This window comes from Lytechinus pictus, chromosome 4 (assembly GCF_037042905.1).
Source record: "Lytechinus pictus isolate F3 Inbred chromosome 4, Lp3.0, whole genome shotgun sequence".
In the NCBI taxonomy this organism is placed as follows: Eukaryota; Metazoa; Echinodermata; class Echinoidea; order Temnopleuroida; family Toxopneustidae; genus Lytechinus; species Lytechinus pictus.
The window spans coordinates 13,294,538-13,315,621 of record NC_087248.1 but is presented as its reverse complement, the minus strand read 5'-3'; the positions used below and the strand labels follow the sequence as shown (position 1 = coordinate 13,315,621).

General features: G+C 34.7%; 1 protein-coding gene across 1 annotated transcript in view; it reads left to right on the top strand.

The window, feature by feature from the left end:
• The window catches only part of LOC129258991 (importin subunit alpha-7-like), a 28,458-nt gene extending 14,869 nt beyond the window's left edge, over positions 1-13,589 (top strand). The window contains exons 5-14 of the mRNA XM_064098422.1: positions 1,048-1,139; positions 2,726-2,857; positions 3,293-3,381; positions 4,178-4,277; positions 5,569-5,732; positions 6,630-6,708; positions 7,483-7,608; positions 8,859-8,986; positions 9,643-9,818; positions 11,508-13,589. Coding sequence (XP_063954492.1) covers positions 1,048-1,139; positions 2,726-2,857; positions 3,293-3,381; positions 4,178-4,277; positions 5,569-5,732; positions 6,630-6,708; positions 7,483-7,608; positions 8,859-8,986; positions 9,643-9,818; positions 11,508-11,692 — 1,271 coding nt within the window. The 3' untranslated portion in view covers positions 11,693-13,589. The remainder of the gene's footprint in view (positions 1-1,047; positions 1,140-2,725; positions 2,858-3,292; positions 3,382-4,177; positions 4,278-5,568; positions 5,733-6,629; positions 6,709-7,482; positions 7,609-8,858; positions 8,987-9,642; positions 9,819-11,507) is intronic.
• The last annotated feature ends 7,495 nt before the right edge of the window (positions 13,590-21,084 follow it).

The following is a 21,084-nucleotide window of genomic DNA, read 5'->3' as shown; positions in this document are numbered from 1 at the left end:
TTATGTACATTGTATAAAGCAACTTCTAAAATCTAGTATGTACATGTTACGTGTATGCATTCATTATTGCAGTAAATCTGGAGAGAAAAAAAAAAAAAATCTTACATTTTTTCCCCATAAGGTAATGGAAAATAAACAGCTGAATAGACCAATAGATAGATTCATGAATGAGTGACTGGATAAACGAATGGATTTTAACAATTCATGAAGAAATAGATTATCCAGATATTAATGGATTAATTAAAAAAAAATGAATGAAATAATAAATAATTGAAATGAAAAAATTTGAAACGTTATAATGTATGTTGCAAATATGACATTTAGATTTTTTGCAGCGCTTGTACACTATCATGCTGCCAAATGAACACTTGGCAAATGATAGCATGAATAGCTATTAATTTATATTTAGTGCCGACTGATTTAAATTCAAGGCTTCAACTTCAAGGACTGAGTTATGTAATTTCAGCCCCCTTTTTAAGATTAGATCAATTGAACTTAAAAACCTAAATAAAAAAAGACTTGTTCCTGCTCAACTTTTTCTTATGTTGACGTACTGTATGCCAGGGCTATTGATTTTGTATTATATTTATTTTCGGCAACTTTCCAAATAATATATTAAAAAAGGGCCTTACTTTTACTGATCTTACTGATGATATATGATCTACTGTACACGTCTATTTTATATTTATGTGTCATGTGAAAAAAAATATAAGACAAGTTAAGTCTTGGCTCTTGATAATCATCCTTCTCCTTGCAAAAATCAATTTTGATTCTTAACATGTATGTCATTAATTTGATATTCATTCCATTCATTTATTTTTCATTTCATTAGTTTATTAAATATTCTTTGGGCTAAAAATCATATCTGTAATAGATTCCCCAAGGATTTTAATTGAGAACACCTTGTAGTTTTTTCTATTTGGCTTTATAGAATAACCTTACATCACACATACATGTAAGTAATGCTATTATAAAAATACCGGTAATCTGATTAAAAACACAAGTCTTGACATGTTGACATCTCAATGGCCTTTGACCTTTATACAGAGCCTAACCCACCAATCGATGAAGTCATTCAGATGGGTGTTGTTCCAAGGTTTGTTCAATTCCTCCAGGCTGAAACCAACAGTGTCCTCCAGGTAAGAAATGTATTCCTTGCCCTTTGATAATTCTACTTGTCAATTCAGAGACTAGGGGGTGTTTGACAAAGAGTTATTATAGTGTGACTTTTTATAAAGTCATGCTACAATAACCCTATTGTTAACTGGGCTATTTCAGACCAGGATATACAGGGGAGGGGGGGGGGGCTCAGATCTCTGCCGCTGATTGCGCAATTGCTGCAAAAATGTGCATATGCGTGAAGCCGGATGTAAACTACAATACTGTATAGTAAAATTTTCAAAAAATTAATTGTTCATATTTTTTTATTAATTGATTATGCAAATAAGCGTACGACAAAGTCATGCCGAAATTGGCTCATTTTTATACTTTGTGTACAAAGTCTATGGGAGATGAAATTCATAAAAGGGTGATTATTTTTCATTCTTATTGGTCTGATTAATTAATTTAGGGTTTAAATTAGTTGTTAAATGGTCTGTAATAATTTCCATTGAAAAAATTAATGAAAAACAAAAGATAAAAAACAAGGAATTGAAATAAGAAATTCTAAAACAAAGAAATACATAAGGGAAAAATTGGCTTTTGCAATTTTTCTATGTGGAAACCTTTAAATAAGATTAAAAAGATGGCATCTGGAAAAAAAGAAGAAGGAAATTTGAAGTGAAATTTGGTGTTAAATATGCAAATAATGTTTTTCACGAATAAATTTGCATATTTTATTTACAATAAATAAAAAGATAATTATTTTCAGAATTTTTTTGATACTGGCTTGTAGTTATAACTTTATGTGGTAAAGAAAGTGTGTGCCAAATTTCGGCACGATCGCGTGAATGGCGGCCGATCAGAAGGGGGGGCCAACATGCCCTCCCCCCAGTCCTTATAGGATTAAGTCAGCTCTTTGTGAAACACCCCCTGTTCTTTGCTGTTCAAAGCCTGCATCTCAAATGAAGGTTAAACTTAGCGAGTAAACCCACGGTTGATGGTGCCTTTAGAAGGAAGCTTCCACACTGCATTGCTGCATGCAGGATCTCACAGTAGCTTTCCTGGGAGCATTTCATGAGAGGACCTGTCGGACGTTTCATCTGACAAGTCTCGTCTTAAACAACATTTCCATAGTCACAGTGGTTCTGAGCAAATCAAAATCGAGGGTAGTTGTAAGATCTGACAACTCCTCAGAAAAAATTATTGTTGAAATGCTCCCCAGATCTACTAATGTGTTTTCTATGCATCAATGGAACGAAGGATTGGACAGGAAAAAATGCTGAACGGGATTCCTCTTTAAAGCCAAAGCTAGACTTTCTAAAGATACCTTTTACAGAGGAAGGTTGTGCTCAGTATGGAGGATGCACTGAATCGTGCAAAGTGGAGGGAGGGGGCAAGGGTGATTGCTGTGAGTGTGGGAAGAATTCGGCATCCTTTTTCAACTGGAACAAAACTGTGTATCCATGTCAATCTTTTGCTTCTTGATTGACTGACTCACCGTCGAGTTGCCAAAATCACAAATGCATATAAATTAACTTCTTTCATATATTTTCAATATGACGTCTTCTGTAATGCATTGTCTATTATTTGGTAAATTATTGTTGCTTTCATTTGTTGTTATTAGTTTGAAGCTGCATGGGTGCTGACAAACATCGCATCCGGTACCACCGCCCAGACGGGAACTGTTATTGATGCAGGTGCTGTACCAATCTTTATACAACTGCTTCAGTCTCAATACGAAGATGTCCAGGAACAGGTGAGGGCTATTCTGCCCAACTTTGGCAAAAGGAAGCAAGTGACACATCAGTCTAATTTGAGTTATTGTTGTTTCTGAAACACCCTTTGTATGGTGCACGTTCAGGCAAAATTTTGGGAAGAAATGATCGCTCTTTGGGAAGATATTGAAGAAAATGTGCTGTTAAATTGCATTGACGTCTATGTACTGTAAATGACGAACAAAACCACTACTTTTTCTTACTATACCAGACAGAGCCCACAGACATTTGTATACCAAATGAACACTTTAAAAATAGTTCACGATAGATAGGGATGGTAATGTATTGTTCTGGGGCACACTGCGTTCCCCCTACATAGCTTTCTATCACGTGTCTACACAACATATTCAGACAGTGATCATGTGTAATAACTTGTATAACATTTCTGTTCTCTCTTTCCCTCTCTCCTCGTGTAGGCTGTATGGGCTCTAGGTAACATTGCAGGAGACAGTGCAGAATGTAGAGACCGTGTCCTGAGCTGCGGTATCCTCATCCATCTACTAGCGTAAGTATCTCATTACATAATGCAAGACTCCACACTAACTTTTTTTCTTGGCCAAAATCATCAATTTCATATTCTTGGTGGCCCGAAAAGCAAATTTGGTGGCCCTAAAACAATAGAAAACATTTCAATTTATCAAAACTTTGATAGCCCGACTGGGCCACGAATTGGGAGCTTTTACAGGAGTTTGGTGGCCGGACTCTCATTTTTGGTTGCCCCGGGCCACTGCTAATGTCGAGCCCTGCATAATGAAATTCAGAAAATGTTCAATTTACTGCATTTAAATCAAAGATTTAGATAGGTACAGATTTTCCTTTATTCCAGTTCAATCTAGATTTTGGGCCCGTTTCATAAAGAGTTACAACTACCAAAACTTTGAGTTTGATTGGCTGCTGAGCCCTGTTACCATAGAATTTGCTGTAATAAGTTACAACTTACAGTTATAAGTCTTTTGTGAAAAGGTAAATCCATATTTCATTGTTCGAAATAGACATGAAATGAAATACTCAAAAAATTTGTTTTGCTCAATTGATTGTGAGCCCGGTAGCCTCTTTTTTGTTGATTTTTTTTTATTTGGTATGGTTTTGTTTTGTTTTGTTTTTAGCAAGTTCCTTTTCCATTAACAGTGATGGGGATATGAGTGGGAAAGAGGAATTAAAATAGAAAATGCCTATTTGCAACTAATTAGAAATATAAGAATGGATGAAACTGTTCACTATCCCATTTAGCCTTTCAGGTCATGCTGTTGCTAATCATCTAATATGATATCATCTTCTATTTCCCCTTTTTCCTCTTCCAGGGTACTTTCAAAATCCAATAGGCTTTCAATGACTAGGAATGCTGTATGGGCCCTGTCCAACCTGTGCAGAGGAAAGAGCCCCCCTCCAGATTTCAAACAAGTAAGTCTAAGCAGTGTTTCCAAGTTTAGTGTTAATGTTGAGATCAGGGGCCCGTCTTACAAAGAGTTACGATTTATCCAATCGATCGTAACTCTATAGAAATTCATCAGTGTCATAAATTTTTCTACAGGAAATTTGCACTATGTCCTTTGTAAACGAAGAGATGCACAGTGAATTTTAAAGAAAACAATGCATGAATATACATCATAGCTAGAAAATATTTTGAACAAACATGCATAATACTTGTTAACGTTGCTGGCCGTCCATAGTTGCGATGGATTGGATCATCATGCATCTCTTTGTAAGACGGGGCCCCAGATCTTGGTGTTAAAACTTTTTTTTTTAATCATGTCTCCCCCTAGTAAGTGGTTGCTGGAGGCATTATATTTTAGGGGCCTTCCATCTGCCATTCACTCTCGTAATAACTAAAGAACCCTTTGATGGATCAACTTAAAACTTGGTTTATGGATACCTATAAGAGTGATTTATTATCAGTAGTTTTAGGTGGTCATGAGGTCGAAGGTCACAGAGGTCATATATCAGAAAACATCTTGTTCTTGCAATAGAACAAGATAGAACCACAATAGAACTTGATATATCAACTTCAAACTTCTCTCATATATGCATATAGGAAGGATTTAGATGTGATACCATTTGGGGTCATGAGGTCAAAGGTCACATTCATTATTACATAAATTGTAATATATCGTTCTTATGACAACTGAAGAACTGTTTGAGCAACCATCTTCAGACTTGGTTAATGAATGCATATCATGATCCTGCTTGATAAAGACTTATGATAACAATTGCATAATCTCTATAACAAATTTACTATCAGCCAAACAGGTTGATAGATTTGAGAAGCTTTTTTTTTGCAAATTTGTTCCTATAACATGGGCCCCAGTTTTGATTTTGGGGGGCACAGCGTCAAAGGTCAGAGCTCTTTTTCCTCAATAATTAATTTCCCTTTTTATCTTGAATATTGTAGTTGTTAAATTATTATTCATGTTAAATTATTATTCATACATTGTACGCGCTATGGTACTTTTTGTTTTTAGCGCTCTAAATATCCATTATTATTATTATTAGAGGTCATAGATAGATAGATAGATACGTGGTTTATTTGAATCAAAAACATAGAAACAAGTGTACAAATCTCCATGCGTGATAGTTTGACAATTAAATTGTACATTGGATTACAAAAGTATCTGAAAATTTTAGATATTAGTTGTGACTATGTTGACTGTGCCCAATCAGGAATCCATCTACCTTTCATGATGTCTATTTTCAGGTATCCCCATGTCTACCAGTGTTATCCCGTCTACTGTTCAGTAGCGATCAAGACGTTCTAGCCGACGCCTGTTGGGCACTCTCCTATCTATCAGATGGACCTAATGAAAAGATCCAGGCTGTAATTGATAGCGGGGTCTGCCGCAGACTTGTAGAACTACTCATGTAAGTTAGACCAGGAGGCCTGTAGCAGTTTCTTAAAATCGAACCTTTGCTAGCATCTTTTATAATAACAAGCAGTCAGCAAATGGCAAGTTAAAAAAGACAAATCAATAAATTGCAGATATACATATTTCTGCTGTCTGGTACTGCTAAAAACAAAAATTAACTCAGTAGTTTTTTTTTTTTTAACCTATTCTCAAGATTTTTTAATTGAAAAACAAAAACAAATGGCTAATGCGAGGAAGTTAATTTATGAAAAGTTGTTTTTATTCCTCAACTCTCGCATATGCTAGGTTTGGTGAACATTATTATTCATTTTCAAAGAAATATTGATACCAAGTCATCGCTTTTTTGTAGATTGAATTTGAATATTAGTAATGCAGCTATACATTCTTCTTTACAGGAAAACAATGCATAAATTATGTGTCGCCTTGAAGTGGAATGAATAAATTGATAAAATTACACATAGGCAAGGCATTAGGATATGTGTATGTGTTCCATTTTGGCACCTTGAATTCAAATTCTTTGTGCAGTCATGCATAACTTGATGCTTGTGAACACCTTGAGAAACATCTCTGGTTGCCCTTTCACTTTCAGGTGAAATATCATATTAATGACTTGGGCCCGTATTCTGAAGTCGGGTTTAACTTACACCATGCTAAAATTATGGGTAGCCAAAAATGTCAGAATTTTGTTTACATTGTATCGTTCTTATGTTCACTGTTTTTTTTCTAATTCTTTCCAGGCAGTTAAGAATGATTTGAGAGCCAATTGAGCCGATATATTGAACCTTCAACATTAGAGATTTATGCCACAATTGGCTATCCATAGTTAAACCACAACTTTAAACCAGAGTTTAATTTGAACCTAACTTGATGTTTTGATTGATCCCTGTTGCAGGCATTCTTCCAATAGTGTGGTCTCAGCTGCCCTGAGAGCTGTAGGTAATATAGTCACTGGTGACGATGTCCAAACACAGGTCAGTATATCGACAATTCTATTCTATCATTACATCAGGGCCCCGTCTTACAAAGACTTGCAATTGGTGTTATCACCCACAACTATGGAAAACCAGAATTGTATATGATGTATACTTATGCTCTCTCTCTCTCTCAATCAATCCCTCCACTATGTTGGAGATTCCTTGGGTGATTTCAAGTTTGGTGTACTGTGTTGGTGTTGGTTTTGAGAGCATGAAAATGCTGCTTAATCGATCTCTAACACCGAGCTTCTGCGCTGCTGATCATCTCCACATTACGCGAGAACCTCTAGAGGACTACAGTGAAATTGGGGATTATTTACAGTAAAATCTCATTGTACAGAATGCCAAGGATAAAATCACTTAAAGAATCCGAGAGTCAATATTTTTGTCTATTAAAATGTACAAGAATCTAATGATTTACACTCATCTGTAATAGTATAATTTTACGGGGATGTTTCGTCCTGTTTGCCGCCTGTACATGGGCTTCAAGTCACCAACACCGAACTTGAAATCACAATTTTCCTAATCCCTGGGGGTTGGTGTTGGTGAATCATAGGGAAATTACACATAGATCGTCAACACCATCTGTGAAAAGAATGTTTTAAAAGGAATACATGAATAATTGTCAAATCACAAATGCCTTTGTCAATGAATTTGTAAATGGTTTATCTCATCTGACCTTTTTCTGCTTGTGCACAGGTTCGTTGTGTCCTGCTTGTTCCCTTGATTGCTCACATGATGTTATTGATTTTTCACTTGTCTTTCCTGTAGGTGGTATTAAATTGTTCAGCCCTTCCCTGCCTTCTAAGCCTCCTAAGTAGCTCCAAAGAATCCATCCGAAAGGAAGCATGCTGGACGATATCCAACATCACCGCTGGTAACCGCGGACAGATACAGGTGAGGGATGTTTTGATGATTTGCTACAGAGCTTTCAAACAGTCTTGTTTTATTGTGTGGAACTACTGAATGAAATTGATTATGATTGTTATGATGATGATTGATATGATGATGATGACGGTGACGACGACGACAATGCTGATTGCTGCTGCTGATGATGATGAGATGATGATGATTGTGATAACAAAGGTGATACTGATGGTGATGATGGTGATAGTGAAGACGATGACGACGATGATGATGATGATGATGATTGATGATGGTGCTGCTCCTGATGATGATTGTGATAACTACGCTGATACTGATGGTGATGATGATGATGGTGGTGATGGTGATGGTTGTGATGATGATGATGACGGTGATGATGCTGATGTTGATGGTGATGATACTGATGTTGAAGATGATGATAGTGATGATAGTGTTGAAGATTATTGTGATAGTAATGATGATTTTTATTTCTGATATTTTGACAGGTTAGCCCATTCACCAATAAGTAGTGGTCTTCCATGGGGCCCTGAATAACAATAAACATATTTACAAAATGCATAACGTATGTACAGAATGTTACGGCATTAAGATTCACATTAGGATTTGAATGTAAAACGAAACATTAACAAACTTAGCAGCAAACAAAACGTAGACGGGCACTCGTTTGACGTATAATCAAATATCAATAAATCAAATTAACTAAGAACGACATCTTGAAAATACTGATAATATACACCAAATCATCAAGGTCACGCTAACACAAAATACGCACAACAGTGGATGTTCCGCAAGTTATTTATAAAATACAAGTTCTTCTAAACATTCTCTTAAATGAAATGACAGAAGGAGCTGTTCTAATTGAATTATCAAGCTTATTCCATTCAAATATTGAAGAAACAATTGGACTACACTTATAACAATCAGTGCGAAACATGGGCACACGTAAATATCCACTGTGTCTCTGTCTGGTATGATGTTCATGTACATCATTTGGATTGGTTAAGTTTACCTGAAGGTAAGAAGGTGCTAAATTATGAACACATTTATATATCATCAAAACGCGACTGAGCTCAAATCGTTTGTCTAGTGTCATCCATTTTAGACTTGCGAACAAATCAACCGACGGTGTGTCGTATGTCTTGTTCAATATTATTCTTGATTAATGATTAGGATTATGATCATGGCTGTAGTGGTGATGATGATGATGTTTGCAATACTTGTGTGATCATACATGATATCATTATTTTATATCATACATCCAGGCTGTGATTGATGCTAATATCATCCCAACGCTAATAGAAATCTTGGGTAAGGCAGAATTTAAGACTAGGAAGGAGGCAGCCTGGGCCATTACCAATGCTACGTCCGGAGGTCGCCATGAACAAATCAGGTAATTGCCATTTAGCAACTGATTTTACCTGAAATACATTACAGGGAATGTTCTAATTGATATTGAAAAATTCAGATCATTGCTTTGACTTCTTTATGTTCTTTCTTTATAAATTTGCTTTAAGAGTTTCTGGTATTTAAAGTTAAGTCCAGGCAAAACTTTATTTTTCATTTCCGGGGGCTAGTTATCACAACATGCAACCCAAATCTAATGGACAAGCTTTACCAATGCAATTAATGGAGACTTACAGGGGACAAAATCACCCTTGTATCACGCTATTATATACACTAGAATTGCATATTAAAAGATTTTTGCCTTTGGAACATCTCTTTTATGGGTTTAATAAATTGAGTATTTTTGTCATACTAAAATGAATTACCAAGGTGACTATGGTATATTTTGAAAGTTATTTGGCATCTTTTTTGTGTACAAAAGATACATCAAAGGTAGCATTCAATAACACTAGTTATGATAATAATGATAATATCTTACTTGTTCTGCACTTCATTATCATAATCTGTGTGTGCTTCAAAAAGTGCATGAGAAATTGAATAGAATCATTTAAATTTCATTGGAGTAATATGCGATTACACTACATTATAAGATGATATGATACATTAACTTGCATTGCATGAATCCTACTTCTTTTCATCTAGGTACATCGTTAACCAGGGTTGCATCAAGCCTTTGTGTGACCTCTTGACCGTAATGGACACCAAGATCGTCCAGGTGGCCCTCAACGGACTGGACAATGTCCTCAAGCTTGGTAAGAGCGATAGTAAGGACACCGGAACTCCCAACAAGTACGCCCTCTTGGTAGAGGAATGTGGTGGTAAGTCACTTTCAGTCAATCAGATATCACTAACAAATGAAATTCCTAGGTACCTGTTTGGTAAATTACCAATTCGTCTACTGCAAACTCGTCTACTCACCACACGGTCTAACTTATATTTAGTCTAATGCCATTCCGTCCAACATTTCGTCTAACAACCATTTCGTCCAATAACCATTTGGTCCAATCACCACTTTGTCTAATCACTTGTTCGTCTATGACCATTTCGTCTCATAACCAGTTGGTCTAATATCCATTCTATTTTCATTGATTTCGCACAATTAACACTTAGTCCAATTAGACCAAATGGTATATGGACTAAATGGCTCTTGGACCAATTGGTTATCAGATGAAATGGTGGGTGGACGAAATGGCAATTAGACCGTGTGGATAGTGGACGAACTGATGGTAGCACAAATGATAGAAGACGAGTTGGTGTATTTTCACTCTTAAGTTACAACTGTCACTTGAGAATTGCAACCAAACCTTCTTGGAATCTAAGGAAGGTCTGCTACTTACTATGCCACAACAGGGGATCATTCATCTAAACAAAGAGTTAAAATTGATCCGATCAACCACAACTATGGAAAGTCTGCAATGTCAACATCTAAAATGCATGGTTGTTCAAAATATTTTCTAGATGTGATGTATAATCATACATTTGTTATATTCTAGAAAATCCAGTGTGCTTCTCTTTGTTTACAGAGGACTTCATGTAAATTTCCTGGAGAAAAAAATGACATTGTTTTATTTCCATATAGTTTAAAATGATCAGATCAATCATAACTCTTTGTGAAATATTTTCTAGATGTGATGTAAATCATACATTCATCATTTTTTAGAAAATGCAGTGTGCTTCTCTTTGTTTACAAAGGACTTCATGTAAATTTCCTGGAGAAAGAAATGATGACATTGTTGGATTTCCATACAGTTTATTTTCTGATCAACTCTGATCGTAACTCTTTGTAAGACGGGCCCTGGATAGCTCTCACCCCTCTTCAATATGTTTTTTTTCTTCCTTTCTTTGCTGCACCATGAGCATCTTCTAATAAACTTTATAACAACAAACCAATGAGCAGAGCCTTTATACAGAAATAATAATTCCTCTTCGGTAATCCCCCAGGCATTGGTTGATGTTTATGTTATGTGTTTGCAAAGTAAGAATAATGAGAGAATTTGTAATTATGTTATAATATGCTATGTGTTCCTAGAAATGAAATAAACATAAATGATAACAGCACGTTACAATTGTGTTAATATTGTTATTAGTACTCTCAAAGAGCATCATAGCCCAGTGTGGCCATTTGATAGAGCACAATGTGTAGGCTTTCAAAATAATCAATGAACATGAATTCATTGAAGAAAAAGCTCCTAATCCACAGAAAGATTTTTGATGCAAATTCGTTTAGATTGATTAGAATTTTGCTTGCAGTAGCAGAAAGGGAATTATTAATGATCTTTATTTTTTCTTCTATACATGTCTCAAAGATGAAGCGCAAAAACCGGTGCTGCGTACTGCTTACTGGCGCGGAGGAGATGCATGGTGCGCTCTCACATTGAAGAAAATAATGTTGCTTATTAGTATTGAAAATATGCATCGTATTTTAGTACTTGGATGCAAGTATGCACATGAATCCGATTTCATTGTTGTCAAATCGTGCTATAACGTACACTCTGCTTATGCTTCAGGTCTCGACAAAATCGAGTTCCTCCAGAGCCACGAAAACCGGGAGATTTACCAACGAGCCTTCGAGATCATCGAACACTACTTCAGCGCTGATGAGGAAGATGAGAAAATTGTTCCAGAGGTCAACGCAGAGGCCCAACAGTACAACTTCAACCCACAGAACAATGCCCAAGGTTTTGAGTTCTAGACCACCGGTCCTTGCATTCAGGCAGAGGGGTGTGAAGTATAACCCCTTCGGCCAGGGGTATTAACTATTACCCCCCCCCCACCCTTTGTACAATGGAATCTTAAGTGTATACAGAATATGTGAATAATTGGGGTACAGTACATATACCATGTTTATTGTAAGAGTTCAAACATCCATAGGTGCACTACCAAGGTTCACTTGGGGAATTTCAGTTTTTAAGTCACAAAAATCAATTTTCAACTGAGACGGTACAACGTGAAGAAATGCTTCGAAAATACTGGATGATGTAATAAAAACAAACTTTATAGTTGATCAGTACAACTCTTATGAAAATATGAAATTCAAGTTAACCTTTTCATCATGGATAAGATATTGCTCAAAATTTTGATGTCACAATTGCATTTGAAGGGTGGAATTTAAGGGAAGAATTTGTACTTTTTCAATGAAATGAACGAAACGAATCGGTCTTTTCTCATGTAAAAAAATTGTGGGAATTTGGAGGAGGCATTCTTGCTAAAGACATCATCTTTACAAATTGATGCATGTCATTATCAAATATTTTGATGGCGGATGATCTTAAGTTTGAGTGGAAAGAGATAATTCGAGAGTTGGGTCAATGACCAAAATATTGTGATTGAAAAATTGCAGTCTACCTGTATGAAGAACGTGAGATGCATCAAAGAAAAAGAACATACTTGGAGAAATAAGGATAAAAAGGTACATTACATTGTTTTCAATTTCTGACCCGATTTATACCTTTAAGTAACAATGTGACCAAGTGGAAAAGTTAAAAAAAAAAATATGAAGATTGGAGAAAGAAAGACAGACCGTAAAATCAGCACCTGTACATATATGATAGAGTCATTTGTAAAATTCATCATACTCTGTTATGTATTATAGATTATGAGTGTGCATGTATATATACAGTCATGGGGATTGGTATTCCAGTTTCTCTGAGTTCCTCTCTTTTATTTTATTCTGATTGCACATCAAGTTTCTTCTTTCAAACAGGTACCAAAATACTGCTTTAAATACCAGAATTTTAAAGGTAAATCCAGAAGTAAAGACTAGATTCACAAGAATGGTGCTGACTTGACAAATAGTCCTGTGGCCTGTCTTGTCTCTCAGTCTCACAATGTGTTCTTTCACTGTATATCTTGCCTTGTGCTCCGAAAGAGAAGTGTATTTTTAAAGCAATATGTGACCTACTCTTTTAAGCTCCGGGCTGCCGCCTTCCTTATTTAAAGGCATTGGCTATTCAAGGTTAGTAGAGCTTGATTTTGTGGAGTCTGTTTACAAATGAAAAATCTATTGTCTTTTGAAAAAAAAAAATCTAGTATTGCATTACATTGAGTTTTGGGCATATCTCCTGTATAAAAACACAAATGTACGTGTACATTACCCACCATTGTGTGCAGCGTGCGTGGTACACTTTCTGTCATTACATACCATTTTCCCTGTAGATTCTTCACATTCTAAGTTTGCATTGTAAATACCATGCATATATTCACATAACGGACACTAAAGAAAATGAATGTAATCTATTTCCACACGATGGGGAAACTGCTGCAAGTTGAGAGCTATATCTAAAGTGCTATTTACTACTTTTTCCGCAGGGTTACGGTTAGACCTCGATGAAAGCGTGACTAACCCTACAAGCTTCCCAAAGATTATCTTGTGTTTTAATACCTCTAGAACATATTTGAAAAAAAAAATAGATTATCTGCCTTATTATTATGATGGTATATTCTGCCTTGTGGATGAGATTATCATGTAATCCTCCCACGGCATTAGGTCAGATGCTATGATAATATATAAACAGTATACAACTTAAAAAAATAGGAAAATCAGAAAATTGAAAAAAAAAATGAAACTAATTAATGTGAATAAAAAGTGTTGTTCAGCCATTTCCTCTTGTGATATGAAGTATGAAATGTGGATAGGGGAAAATAGTTATTCTTGAAAGAACATGGAGGAAATATGTGATTTGTGGAGATAAAAAAAATCTCGATTATAAAAATCTTGATGTGGAAATTGAAAGCGAAATCTTCCTCTTCATGAATATTGTTAGAAAGATCTGAAGACCGAAATCTTAACAGATATGAATAGGTCATCTTTTAAAGTTTAGGGGCAGTGATTTTCCGTTTCACCGGTAATTAAAATGCAAATTCCGTTTGGTTCTTATACATTTCATGTAAAAATACCTTTGCAAAACTGAATTCAGGTTTTTGCTGTGTACATTTTCAGTGACAAAACAGAATTATCATTTTTAGATCCAGTTGAAACGGAATTACAGATTTTCAGAAACGGAAAAGACTATTTTTGAAACGGACAATCACTGTCTCTAAAAGTGATGTATAAATAACTACATATAGTGTACCTTACATGCATGAATTGTGATGGGGGTTGGTGGAATCTTTACCTTTAAGTGATTAAAGTTGAAGGGAAAATTCTTTATGTTCCTGTTAGAAATGCAGGAGTCAATTCTGGCAACGAATGTATTTCACATCTCTCTCTCTACTAACAATCGTTGAGTATGTTTCTTGAGCAAATGTAGCTTTAGATCTTACTAATAGTATGAGAAACTTAGATTACAATTGTAGTTGATTAGTAATAGATCAACAATAGGGTAATTTTGAATGGAGTTTCCACGTGAAATTATCGTCCACCATATGATATACATGTTTGTCAACAATACATTACATGATAATGAGACAAAATTGACATCAACATTATGGACACGTACTTGCTCTGTAGCAAATATACATGTGAAACATAGTGGACATGAACTTATTATGAACATGCATTTTTTTAATGTTTTTTTTTTATTGTGTATTTTATTGAAAAAACATTTACATGAACATGTACATTTTCAGCCTCTCCACAGCTGTGTTGTTATCACTTCAGTTGATATTGCCAATTTTGAAAATGTTTGTTGCAATTTTCAACCCATTTTAATATGAAATAATGTTTGTAATGTAAATTTATTGTGATATTTTTAAGAATTCAACTGGAAATGCATTGAGCATCAGTAAAAGATCTGTAATGTAGTCTGTTGGAGAGGCTGAAATATCATTTTTCACAAATTGTGGAAAAATACATTAACATTATTATCTTGAACATGAATATATACAAGTGCAATACATACAAAACTATGTACAAAATATAAAGAGAATACTATATTGACAAGTTTATTATTTACATGTTACACTGAATATTTGTACAAGACTATAACATATATATATACATGTCAAAACTTTTAACATGCATTTACGTACTTAAAGACATTAAGATTTATACACAACATTTTACATTTTCCTTCTACCTCTAACATTGATACAGCAGTACATAAAACAAGACATTTAGGAAGAAGAAAATAAAATGGGAATTTGAGACTTATTTATTATTTTTTATTTCTTATCTTGTAATTTCAGAATTTCTTTAATTTCTTAAATGAAATGTAATGACAATCTGTTTGAAAAAATGCAGTTCAGATTGCATAACGGTCACAATCAATAATAACGAATGTCCCAATGTGTTGGCATTGTTTTTGTTTTATTTTGTTCCCTTTTTTTCAGCAATACCAGTCACTGAAGGCCAAATTCAAAATTGGTATCTTAAAGACAGAGAGCGATTGAGACGATTTATCTTGCTTGAATCGATTTTATTTTGAATCATACGTGTAATGCATTAATGAGTTTCACAATCCATTTTTCAGCTAGGACTGTTAAACAGAACAATTGGATTGATAACAAGATCCATTTGTAAAATCTCGTATTGATCTCTGTCTCATCGGAGTCACCATGTAAATTTATGCATTACTTAATATCGAGATAAAATTCCCATTTTCTTTCATTTTGCTTGTGCAGAACCATCAAAATAGAAGCCATCTTTTAAATATATATGGACACATGCTTTCTTATTTACTTATGAATATGTTAGCAATACATCTATTTGCCAGAGGAAAACAGGGACCTATTAGCCATTAAGAAGAGCAATAATTTTGTTATTAAAAAAAATAATAACCCCCTAATACATCAAATGATGAGGACCATTTATGAAGTCATGATCTTTTGTATTTTCTTATCAACATCAATCACGGTGAATGCAGTATGTTTACTTCACTATCATCGCTTATATTTTGCCTGTGTAATAAAGATTAGAAGGGCTAGTGTATTCTGTTTTGATATTCATAGGGCTTCTGTAGCTTTCATCTCAATATACTGCGTTATGGACAGAGTATCTTGTCGATATGGTTCTGCATAAGCACATTCAACCCCTTCTTATTGTACCTTACTATAAACAACAACACAAACAGAACATGTACATATGAATTTTTTTATTTACAAAGTTTATATTTTTGCACATGAAATATTGAAAACAGTACATGAAACACATGACAAAAGAGACTGAAGTATGGACCGACTTTTAAAGCATTTATGAACTTGACTTGACTTGACCTCTGAACTTTGAACCGACATGACCTGAACTGACCTAACCAGACTATTTTGAGTATGAATTGAAGCTTGAAAAATAATCCTGTATGTGTGTGAGTGGGTGCGTGTGTGTGAGTGTGTGATATTATAATAATGATGTATGTTACAAATCATTGAATTTCCGTGTTAAATATTGAAATATGAAGTACGAATGATTTTTCTTATTTTTGTTGTGAATTTTATACCACTCCAAACAAACCTTTGTAACATTGGTTTCTCATTGATTAAATCACCCTTATGGCCTTAATATCTATGCAAAAGATCAGATTTTTTCCAGCCATGTATATGTTGTTTTTCCAAGAATGCTTTGATATACTGCCAACGTCATTATTTCCGAGCATGGCAGTATTTTTCTACCATGCTGTTGGCTCTTTTATCGATCTTACCAGAAATGTTTAGAAAAGAAGTAATCAACATTTGTCCCATTTCGATGGCTTGGTGCTATATATAGTACTGATCTAATAAATTTTGTCTAATCTTAATAATGAATTGCCATGTATGAAAGATGCTGTCCGACCTGATGAATTGCATATTTTCTAGTTTTCATTTAATGACATAAATAAAATGTGTCTCTTTCAATTTCTTCCTTTTTCAAAAAAATATTTTAAGAATGAAAGACCTTTACAAAGCGTAATGTATGAACTTCGAATTTTACCTCAATGTAAACAAACAAATGGGTTTTTCCTTGAATATTCCAATACCAAAAAGAAACTTACAGTTTCATGTTTTGGGGGTGTTTTTTCAAAGTGCAATTTTTCCTAGTTTGGATTCTTTTATGATGCTATATACCTTCTATCATTCCATAAAAAAGTAAATTCAAAGCTTTTGACTTGATTATGTACTTACGAATGTTTTGATACTTTAATGTCTGATGTCTGTGTCTTTGAATGATTACTTTGTATTGAAACCTCTGAGCAATATATTGTGGAATAAGCCTATGAATGTTGTTCTTGAATATTTTGAAACTGAATTTTGTTGTCACCTAAGTATTGTTTTCTATTTTTCCAAGATAGTCTCTTTTTTTTAATTGAAAACAATTGTATTTTGCCTTTCATCAGCATTTCTGCCCAGTACCTGTCCAATTTAAGAAACCTGATGGTATGTGGGGGCGTCGTGGTCTTGTGGTTAAGACTCGTCTTTGAATCTGAAGGACATGGGTTTGATTCCAAGCCATGGCATGTTTTCCTTCAGCTAGAAATTTACCCACATTGTGCAGCACTCAACCCAGGTGAGTTGAATGGGTACCAGCAGAAAGTAATTCCTCAAAAAGCTGTGCGCACCGGAATCGGTAGACTAGCTTAGCCTGGGTAATACAGGAGCGCCTTGAGCACCTAGCAAGGTGGATACATGCGCTGTACAAATTCTATATGATTATTATTTATTTATTTATTAAAATGTACCAATAAATGCACAGAGAACCATATTATGGAGCAGTTGCCAAGACACAGTTACTTTTATGAAATTTATCGTATGGCTACTCCTTTTCAGAAAAAATGATAGTTACAAATACAGACTTTTTCCGAGGTACAAATGTCACTTGCATCCATGGTACATGTGTTTTGTGAATGCAAGATAAAAGGGACTGTATCAAATACTCAATGGAATGAATTGGACATTATTATTTCATTTATTAGTATTATTACTATTATTATTACTATTATTGTATGGAGTGCTGAGTCTGATATTTGATGCACCACATGAAAGTTGAGGATATGATATTTACCATGTACTAAAATCTACATCTCTAGATCAAAATTCCCTTGTTAAAGGTGCTTCTGACTGTAATAATGTAATGTTAATGACGAAATCAGTGTTGCAGTAGCTTTATTTTGCTCAAACATGTAAAATGTAGATCTTGCATCAAACCATTTTCATGCAATACCACTTCTTGAAATTGCCAAATATTGATCGCCATGATGATGTTTACTCCTGTGAATGTGTGTTGAAAAAAAAAACTCATTTGAAATGTCACTTTTGAATATTATGATGAATATAATTTAGATTTGTATAATGAAACATGGTTGATGTGTAGTGGAAATACTTGTAAGAGTTATGGGAAAATGAATAGGCAAGATGATATGTTCTGCATAAATTGATGAATACCTTGTGTGTGATTACTTGACGTTGGACGACCGAGGCGGACTTTTAACATTAACATTTGCTAATCAGAGCATCGTTTGTAGATAGGACTTTGTGGAATGTTGTAATTGTCGAACTACCAAGTAGAATGTGAATGATGTTTAATGTGATTTTATTTCTTTTGAATGAATAATAATGTATTGTTGATGTTGATTGTCAAAAAGACTGACACATTTTTTCTAACTGCTGCACTGTATTATGATATTGTATGTTTTTAGGAACCAAACGATGCTCTGATTATCAGCTATAAAACATAACCATCTTTTCATTCTTGGGTCCAGATGCTGCGGAAATTGCACAAGAGCAAGAATGAAAAGATGGAGAACTATGATATAGATTTGAACAAAACATGCACAGTGTCAACATTTAGATATCAACATTAATATGTGAAAACATTTTACAGATTGTTATTTAGTACACGATATTATGAACAGAGTCATAAAGAAGCAAAACATTTGTTTTATACATGTATGGTGGTACAAAAATATAACCGATCAGCATGCATATTAATATACCCGTGATTCTGTTCTGTATGTGAAGTAGAATAAAATGAAGAAATTTCTTTTCTATTTCTATCTTCACAGCTACTCTAGCAGGAGTGTTGATGGGTTTGATTTTGTGAAGGTACATGTATCTAGAAATTAAGCTACTTTGTTTCCACATATATTAGGGATTGTGAACCTGCTTCCAAATTGATAATCGTATTGCCTTTCACAATTTTATCTTTCTGCATCATCTCAGTAGATTATATAGGAAACTATTTAGATGATCATTGTAAGGGTATTTTCTTTATTTGAGTTTTGATGTTATAATCGCATTTAAATGTTGTATTTCTTTACATTGAAGCATTGTATTAATGATCGTTATTGTGTTCTCAGAATGGTAATTACACATTTCTGTTGCCATTTTTCAGTTCAAACTTTCCATGTTAATGTTTCATATGAATTGATTAAAATACTTTCACCTACTTATTTAAATTCTAAAATATAATTTGAAAAATACTTTTCTTGTTGTAATCACCCTAATTACTTTAACATTTTGATTTATGTGACAAAAATAAGTTGGGAATTATTTTTCAGTCATGATTTCTATTATGACAATTCAAATTTGGTATACTTGTTATGTAGCTCTGTAGTAGAGGGCATGACACATTTAGAGGGCGGGTGGGGTGGTCCTTGTTTGGAAAGATGTTAGATTATCTTATTGCTGAGGGTTATGTCCAGTGTGAACTCACTAGTTAGTGGCTTTGCATCATGAAACAGTGCTATTTGTTTAGCAGACCTGACCTGCATACGAACAAGTGCTTTCAGGCCCGGTGCGTTCATATGAGCTGTACTTGAGGTACTAATAACGCTTACAATTCACAATGTGGTCAGAACTAGTCTGTCTCCATCTATAGTCTTGTCCGCAGACCTTAACTTTGCCCGCACAATCTGTCAGTCGCCATGGACGGGAAATGTTTTCCCAATGGACATGTTTTGTAGGAAAGTTGAATTTTTAGTTCATTTACTGGATGTAATGCTAATTTTGCATGTACTTGTTATGATTATGTTTATATTTTAATTTCAAGTAGATTCGATTATAAAATGATTTTATCAATCACAAGAGAAAATTCTTTTTAATTCAGGTCAAATGAATCCAAGATTGCAAAATTGAAAGCAAGTTGATATTTGGGGATATTTTTTCATGGTCTGTGCAAATTATGATTTTTATTTTATTTTTTTGTTTCTTCATTGCAAACTGCCTATTTCAGATGGAGTACGGTAATATGGAAATAGTCATCATCGCACCATCCATTGAAAAATAATAATTTCTAAGTTCACCAAAATTGTATTTTTCTTGTTTTCATTTTGAGCGATGTCAAAGAGAAGTGTACAATGTGAGTCTAAGATCTGGCAAGTGTGTCTTGAAAAGTTTTTGTCAGTTATTTTCACTGACTAATCTGCTCCCAGCCAATCAGATGCTAGGATTTACAGCAGTTTATAACATCCGTCAGTGAAAATCATTGACAAAGCTTGTTCATGGAAGGTGGAATTTAATACATCTCATCAGGATGAGTATTTCAATGTCAACAAGAATATAGATGGGGACAATGCTTGCGAGTGTGGGGAGGATCAGACGATGCAACACCTTCTGGTCTGCCCCCTCCTACCAGAGCCGCGCACTGCTGAAGTCTTTTAACCCCAAAGCCAGATCTTGTACCCTCCACTGGACATGACCCGAGAAGAAGAAGAACAAGAATGCACCATTTTGATACGTTTTCTTGACCTTGCTTGTAACTGAAAACAATCCCCCTCCCCCTTGTGAATATCTTGCTCTTATTGAATAAGAAAAATCACAAAAATAGGTGCCATTTTATAAAGCTCTGTGAGAGTTACAATGGTAAGAATCAGTCATCAGAGCTTCTCAGACAACTCAAAAACCAAGGATTTCACTGAAATTATAAAAACTGCCCAATTCTATCAATTCCAAGAAACTACCCACCCCTACCCCCCCTCCCCCCTTCCACTGTGTCCTTTGTAAAGCAAGAGTCCTGACTAAAATGAGATCAAAAATTGTTACAGAACCGTCAGTTTTAAAAGGTGGTGCAAGTGTGGTTGTAACAATTGAGAAGAGAAAATGGGTGTTTATTGAAAGAATGGCAAAAATTGAGACAGCCTATGGAGAAAGGGCGGGGGGGGGGACACAGATAGAAAGGGGAATGAAGGGGTTTGGCAGGAGTAGGAAATCTGTTTGGAGTGAATATCTGACCTAAGC